General features: G+C 62.0%; 1 protein-coding gene across 1 annotated transcript in view; it reads right to left on the minus strand.

Moving 5' to 3' along the window:
• The window catches only part of HIP1R (huntingtin interacting protein 1 related), a 17,884-nt gene that overhangs the window by 2,581 nt on the left and 7,936 nt on the right, over positions 1–7,367 (minus strand). Inside the window, exons 9-29 of the mRNA XM_006768974.2 lie at positions 7,205–7,331; positions 6,503–6,560; positions 6,340–6,415; positions 6,048–6,188; positions 5,878–5,939; positions 5,580–5,652; positions 5,268–5,451; positions 5,077–5,165; positions 4,886–5,002; positions 4,692–4,793; positions 4,216–4,410; positions 2,617–2,764; positions 2,439–2,525; positions 1,995–2,102; positions 1,699–1,835; positions 1,373–1,483; positions 1,088–1,146; positions 828–858; positions 683–745; positions 339–439; positions 33–219 (exon numbers count right to left, since the gene is read on the minus strand). Of these exons, the coding sequence (XP_006769037.1) occupies positions 33–219; positions 339–439; positions 683–745; positions 828–858; positions 1,088–1,146; positions 1,373–1,483; positions 1,699–1,835; positions 1,995–2,102; positions 2,439–2,525; positions 2,617–2,764; positions 4,216–4,410; positions 4,692–4,793; positions 4,886–5,002; positions 5,077–5,165; positions 5,268–5,451; positions 5,580–5,652; positions 5,878–5,939; positions 6,048–6,188; positions 6,340–6,415; positions 6,503–6,560; positions 7,205–7,331 (2,256 nt within the window). The remainder of the gene's footprint in view (positions 1–32; positions 220–338; positions 440–682; positions 746–827; positions 859–1,087; positions 1,147–1,372; positions 1,484–1,698; positions 1,836–1,994; positions 2,103–2,438; positions 2,526–2,616; positions 2,765–4,215; positions 4,411–4,691; positions 4,794–4,885; positions 5,003–5,076; positions 5,166–5,267; positions 5,452–5,579; positions 5,653–5,877; positions 5,940–6,047; positions 6,189–6,339; positions 6,416–6,502; positions 6,561–7,204; positions 7,332–7,367) is intronic.

Below are 7,367 nucleotides of genomic sequence, written 5' to 3' on the forward strand. Positions count from 1 at the left end.
AGGGTGGCCCACGGGACCACCCACCCCGAGGCCTCCCGGCCGCATGCGGTGTATCCAGCGCAGCCAGGAGGTGGGGAACCTGAGCAGAGGCCGGGCTGGGCAAGGAGCCTCACCTTGGAGGCCGCCACCAGCTGGGCTGTGCTGGCCGCAATCTCGTGGGAGCAGACGATGAGCTCTTCGTACTTGCCCGTGTGAAGCACCACCTTGTCAGCCGACTCCCTGGGGGCAGAGCGGGCAGGGCCTGGGTCTCCAACCCCAGGAGATCAGGGCCACCCTACACTCCCTCCTCAGACCCTGGGCACCACACTCCCTGCTGCCCCCCACCTGGGGCGACATACACCAGCTGCGTGGCTCCCCAGCCAACGGCCTTGGAGGCGGAGATGAGGCCTTCAGTCCACCTGGAGTTCTTGGCGTAAAATTCCTGCCGCGTGGCTGCCCCCTAGTGGCGACAAGAGGACAGGGCAGACCAGTCAATGACATCACAGTGGCAATGGGTGCTCCCCAGGGCTCTTCTCTGGGCTGTGGGGGGTTCAGCTGACTCCCAGGCAGGTGTGCACACTGGGGGGTCTCATAACTGCACCCTTCAGGAGCTCTGTGGCCTGGGATGAGAAGGGCGCTGGAGCGGTGGCCCTTCAGGAGTAGCTGAGTGACCCCCACCCTCTCCCCCAAAGGCCCAGCTTACCCTGCCGCTCTCCACAATCTCCTTCTGCAGGCTGGTGGATGTGGTCACCAGGAGCCGGATGGCCTGCCAAGACCAAGACTTATGTCACACGTGGGGCAGCCCTCTCAGCTATAGCCCGCCCCTGGGGTCCCAGCTGGCCGCTCACCTTCATGAGGTCTGTGCAGGACTTGAGGATCCTATGGGTTGGAGGGGTGGGAAGAGAGGGCAAGCTGCTGTAGTGTGGCCAGGAAGCCACAGGGGGTTAGGGATTTGGGGGGTTAGGGGCCTGACACGGGGCCCACAGGGTGGGGTGCGCTGCTCATCCCAGTGCTTCTGGAAAGCGAGCAGTTCGGAGGGCAGACGGCTGGTGCTGGGAGGTGGTGGGAACCTGCTTCATCCCGGGCCTGGGGGCAGAAGTGCGCTCACCTCTCATTCACCTCCAGTTTCACCCCTGAGCTGGCGTGGCGGGCCTGGTTCATCATGTCCTGCACCAAGGACATAGCTGTGAGCCGGCTGGGAGGAGGGCAACGCGGGAGGAAGGGGGCTGCTGGAGCAGCCGCTGCACCAGGAGGGGTGGGCTCGGCTCAGGGCACCACATCAGGGCTGCCTCCCTGTCCAGATCTGCACAAGCCATCTGTCCTTGGCAGAGGGGAGCGCAGCCTACTCTCAGCCCACCCTGCCCAGCGTCCTGCAGGACTGCACCGGTCCTACCTCGATCCTCCGCACGGCCTCCTCGATGGCCGAGGACGTGGCTGCCATCTCCTTGTCCACCAGGGCCCCCAGCTCCTCCTGACGCACGTCCAGGCTCTTGGGCTTCAGCTCCTGGGGGAGGCAGGCACCCGGGGCTCAGACGGGGTGAATTCAACCCCAACCACCCCACAGGGAGCCTGGGGCAGCAGGACTCGTGCTCTGTCCCCCAGCACCTGGTCAGCCCAAACTGGAGAAAGGTGCAGAAAAGTTGGGGACCCAAGCCTCAACCCAACCCACTGCCCTCCACCAGAGCCCAGCCCACACTCAGCACCGGGCTGCACCCTCACCTGGCCCAGCTGGAGGATGGCCTGCAGGGGGCTCCGCACCCGGTCGGGCTGGGCCTGCTGCACAGCCTGCTGATCCTGCAGCTGCCCCACGAGCTCCAGCGCCCGGGCCCCACAGTCCCGGCAGGCGTCGATCAGGCCTGGGGGAGAGGGCTGTCAGGGAGCCGGCGCCCGAGGACCTTGGGAGGAGTCTCCAGACAGGCTCCTGCCCAGGCTCTGACGCCAGGACCTGTCTGCAGGCTCCCACCCGCCCCTGGTCCACCGTGAGAACCGGCGGGACACAGCCTGGGCCCACTTACGGTCGGCAGGGTCGGTGGGGGCCAGGTGAGAGGTGGCACTGCCATTGATGATGGTGTCCGCAGCCAGGTGGGAGAACTGGGTCAGGGCTGCCACCAGGGCAGAAGCATCTATGGGCAAGGAGAGGAACGAGACCCTAATGGAGCAAGTCCTGGCCAGCGCCTGGGAGCAGGCGCCATGCCCTCTAAGACAGGTGCCCGCGCCCAGTCTACGGATGAGGAGGGCTCAGAGGGAGAAGGTACTAGGCGAAGGTCATGCAACTAGAAAACAGCAGAGCGGGAACCAAACCCAAGTCTGTGACCCAGGCCTACAGGGCAGGCTCCCAGGTGGGCATGGTGGGGGCACCTGTTGCAGGAAACCACCCGAAAGCAAGAGGCAGCCAGGGGTGGTGGAACCAGCACCCAAGTCCCCTGGCCTCTCCCTGCTCAGTCGTACCCTGCACTCACCTGATCTGGAGGTCAGGTACTGTGTGTGGCCCGTCTCCAGGGCGCTCACGGCGTCCAGGGCCACCTGGGCCCTGCTCACTAGGTAGTCTGCAAGCAAAGGGAGAAGGGTTGAGGGGCAGACCTTTCCTGCCAGCTGGTCAGGAAAGCAGGGGGCCGAGTGCCCGGCCGGCGGCCCTACCCGGGGAGCTGGTGCAGCGCAGGTGCAGGGGGTCGTCCAGCTTGCCCACGGCGTCCTGCAGGATGCGCTCGGCCTCGGCGGCAGAGCGCCGCAGCACCTCGAACTGCTCGTCCAGGAGCCTCTGCTGCAGCCCCTGCTCCCGAGACTCCTGCGGGAGGGGAGGAGGCAGCCGTGAGACCTGCCCAGGCGCAGCCTCACACCAGCTGGACAGGACCCAGCCCAGCCCCTCGCTGGGGAGGAGTCGAGGACACGCCCAGCTCCACCCCCAGGGATGGGGCCCCTCAAGAGTGTGCTGGACAGCTCAGGAGTAGAAAGACAAACACCAGTTAGAAAGCAGGCAAACGGTCTGAACAGACATTTCTCCCAAGACATGCAAACGGGAGGAACACAAAAAATGCTCAATGTCATCTGCCACCAGGGAAACAAATCAGAACCACAATGAGAATGAGGCCTGGCCAGTGTGGCTCAGTGGTTGAGCATCAACCCATGAACTAAGAGGTCACTGGTTCAATGCCAGGTCAGGGCATGTGCCCAGATTGTGGGCTTGATCCCCAATAAGGGCATGCAGGAAGCAGCCAATCAATGTTTCTCTCTCACTGATGTTTCTATCTCTCTATCCGTCCCTTCCTCTCTCTCTAAAACCCATTAAAAAAAAAAAAAAACACAACATTTTAAAAAGCCATCACAAAAACAAATTAAAAAATACAATGGCCCTGACCGGTTTGGCTCAGTGGATAGAGCGTCAGCCTGTGGACTGAAGGGTCCCAGGTTCTATTCCGGTCAAGGGCATGTACCTCGGTTCGGGCACATCCACAGTAGGGGGTGTGCAGGAGGCATCCCTGCATCGATGTTTCTCTCTCATCGATGTTTCTAACTCTCTATCCCTCTCCCTTCCTCTCTGTAAAAATCAATAAAATATATTTAAAAAAAAAAATACAATGAAGTGCCACTTGAACCCACTAGGATGGCTAAACACAGACAGACAGTGACACGTGCTGGCAAGGATGTCGGGAAACTGGACCCCACGTACACTCCCAGTGGGAAGGGAAAATGGTGCAGCCACTTTGGAGAACACTGGTAATTCCTCAAAAAGTTAAATAGCGTTACCATGTGACCCAGAAAACCCATCGTAGTTACATATGAAAGAGAAAAACATGTCCACGGCAGCATCGTTCACAATAACCAGAAAGTGAAAACCACCAAGTGTCCATCAGCTGGCGATGGGTAAGCAACGTGTGGTCCCTCCACACAGCACAATGTCCCTGGGCCATGGAAGGAAGGAAGTACTCAACAGGTGACCCCTGAAAACCTGCTGAGCGAAGAAGCCGGCCCTACTGTACAACTCCATTTCTATGAAAGTCCGGAACAGGCAAATCCAGAGACGAGAGCTGATGAGAGGTGCCAGGGGCTGGAGGAGGGGGTGCAGACTAACTGCTTATTGGGGGGGTCTCTTTGGAGGGGTGAAAGTGTTCCGGAGGTGCCAGATGAAAGCACAGCCCTGTGAGCATAGAGACCCCCTAACTCGTCGACGCTCAGGGCTGGGCTGTGGGTACGATGGTCTCGAGCCAGCGGTCACACGGGGTGGGAGAGGCACACTACCTTGTCTGTCAGCCGCCCCTGCAGCTCGGCCCTCTCTTGGGAATGGCGCTGCTGCTCCTGGCTGAGCGCTGCCTCCTTCTCCTGCACCAGGCTCTGGGCGGCCTGCAGGTCGGCCTCCTGCTGCCGCACAGCACTGCTCAGCGCCTCCTTCTCTGCACTCAGCACATCCAGCCGTGAACTCAGCTCCGACCCGCTCTGTGAACACCAGGCAGTGGGCAGGGCTGCCAGGTGCCCACCACCCCTCAGGCCCACCCACCCAAGTTCACAGTCTTCACTATCCCCCGAAATGCGAGCTTCTGGAAGGCCAGGGCCCATGTCCTGTGTGTTCCCTGCGTGCTGGGTCACAGCCACAAGCCAGAATGGCCGAGGGGCCACTGAACCAACCTGGGAGCATCGGGGCGTGGCCCAGTTCACGGGGAAGAGGACCCTGGCGCCTGTCCCGCCCGACCCGGAGGCCACCCTGGCCAGCAGCTCACCTGCTCCGTGCGGCTCAGGTCCTGCTGCACGCGCACCAGCTCCCCAGACTTGGCCTCCAGCTCCCTCCTGAGCTTCTCTAACTGGTCACTCTTCTCCTCCAGCTGGGACAGGGCACAGTGTGTCACGGGGACAGTGTGTCACGGGGACAGTGGTGCTGGGGGCTCCAGAGGCAGGGCCTATGCACATGACGCACCTTCATCTCGGACTCCCGCTTCACCTGCTCCATCTGGAACACCAACTGCTCCTTCACTCGCGCCACCTCCTCCTGGTTCTGCTGCTTGGCCGTCAGCTGCTTGGCCGTGTCTGCGTTCTGCGTGGACAGGGGATGGGCTCACACTCCGCCACCAGGCCTCCCTCCTCCCGCCAGCTGCCGGCACGGCCTACCTTCCTGAGCAGCTCGGCGTGTGTGGCGATGAGCTTGCTGTGCTGCTCCTTCAGTTTGGTGTAGCGCGCCTCCGTGACACTGGCCTTCTCTGCGGGTGAGAGGTGAGGCTGTGACCCCAGCTCGGCAGAGGGCCCCCCACTGGGGACCAGACCCTCCCACTGGGCTCGGCCACCTCAGCCCGGCCACGCACTCTCGGCCTCTTCGCGCAGGCCCTGGTTCCGCTCGCCCTCCAGCTGGGCCGCCCGCAGCTGGGCCAGCTCGTGGCGGAGCTGCTCGTTGTCCACCAGCGCCTTCTGCTTCTGCTTCCGCTGCTCCTCCAGCTCGGCCTCCAGCGTGTTCACCTGGCCCTTCAGCTGGGAGATGTACCGCTGGGCCTGTGGCGGGAGGAAGGGCGTGGACATGGTGGAGGTGAGGACTGTGTTGGGCCCGCATGCGGGTGCTGGGTACAGGTGCTGGGTGCAGTCGCACAGCCTGAGCCTCCCCTTGGTCCACGTCCCCTCACCTCCAGCCTGATCTTCTCCAGCTCAGCCCGGAGCGTCTCCACCTCTCTCTTCAAGGTCTCGATCTGGAGGTCCCTGGGGACAGAGGTCGGGCAGGCAGGGTTTTCTGAGGCCCACACAGTCTGGCGTTCAAGTTCAGTCAGCCAGGACAATCAGAAGATCCCGCACAGGAACTGTGGTCTTATCAGCGGCTCCTGGGGATCTGGGTGTCTCCAGTTCAAATCCCCCACCTGTGGCCTCTCCTGACCACAGCTCCATGGAGGCCACGGCCAGCCCTACCCCAGGTGTCCCAGGCCTCACCTGTCATCCTTCATGGAGCCATTGGGGGGTCCAAACGTCTGGTCAAAAAGGTCGGCCACCACCTGCCACAGCAAAGCACTGTGAGCCCCACCCTCCAAGCCAGGAGAAGGAGGGAGCTGAGGGAGGCCCAATCACCCCAAACCCCCCTGCAGGACAAGGGGGCCACTCACCGCTGGCTCCGCGGCGGGGGGGCCCGTGCTGATCTCAATGAGGTTCTCGGGCTCCTCGTCCTCGGGAGCCTCCTCGGGGATCACCACCACTGGCTTGATGTGCTCAGCCAGCGCCGAGGCCCGCAGGAAGTTGGGGGGTCCCTGCAAGGGCCATAGGTGAGAGCTGCTCAGGGTGCCCCCCTACCCGACCCAGGAGCCTTCCCTGGCCATCCCCAGAGCCCACATGGGGCCCTGCTAGGCACCCGGGGTCGTCCAAGGGCTCAGAACCCAGAGTGGAAAGCAGGGCAGGCACCTCGGGCAGTCGGGGGATCTGGATGAGGCGCTTGAAGTAGAGCATGTCAGACGCTCTGCGGAAGAAGTTCCTGAGGCTGCGGGGACACACACGGAGGTCAGAGGGGAGCCTGGCCCCTGGCAGCACCAGCCCCAGACATGCCCACAGCCCTGCCTGCTGGTACCTGTGAAATTGCTCGTGGAACCGGTCCCTGTGGCCTTGCAGGGTGTCTGCTGGGAGACCTGGGGGGGGGGGGAGACAGCTTGATGACCTTCATCTCTGCTCACCACTCTGTGGCCGCCGAGACTTCACATTCCCCCCTCCCTTCCGCTGCCTATTCCTCCCCCTTCTACAAGCCGCCACAGACTAGAAAGATCACTACCACCCGGCCAAGTCCCCACCATGGAGGGAAGAAATGTGAGTGGACAGGGCGGTCTCAAGACCATGGCCAAACCCTGGGCCCAGCTTCGGAGGCACAGTGAAGCTTCTTTAGATTCAAGTGTGCCCTGGTCTGATATTCGAATGGCTCCTATGCCCCAGGCCAGCGTTGTCCAAGTGGGGCCTGAGGACAAGCCCCTTTCTGAACCCCATGGAGACACTAGCACCGACTGGCACAGGGGCAGCGAGGGGCCGCTCTGAGACCAGGCGTCCAAGAGACTGGCACACACGTCAACTGCACCACTTTTCTCACAGAGTGTTTGCTTTGAAAACTAGGGATTTTTCATAACAAGTCATTTATATTAATGGATAATGAGCTCATCGTTGCTACTTCTATTAATTTCTCATCTCTGATCCAGTACACGCCAGTCCATATAAGCCCCCTGGGGCTCGGGCTGGACCTCAGAGGCCGCAGTCGCGGTGAGGGGACCAGGGCAGTGGGACTCACAAGAGTGCAGCCTGAACATGAGCTTGACCGTGTAGTGGTAGAGGTGGCTGCAATCCTGGATGACCTGGATGAGGGGGGCCAGGCGGCACTGGCCTGAAGACATCTGGGACACGGCGATGGCTGTGTTGTTTTGACCAGAATTTAGCCTCAGTTGGCTGCAAGA

This window comes from Myotis davidii, unplaced genomic scaffold (genome assembly GCF_000327345.1).
Source record: "Myotis davidii unplaced genomic scaffold, ASM32734v1 scaffold223, whole genome shotgun sequence".
In the NCBI taxonomy this organism is placed as follows: domain Eukaryota; kingdom Metazoa; phylum Chordata; class Mammalia; order Chiroptera; family Vespertilionidae; genus Myotis; species Myotis davidii.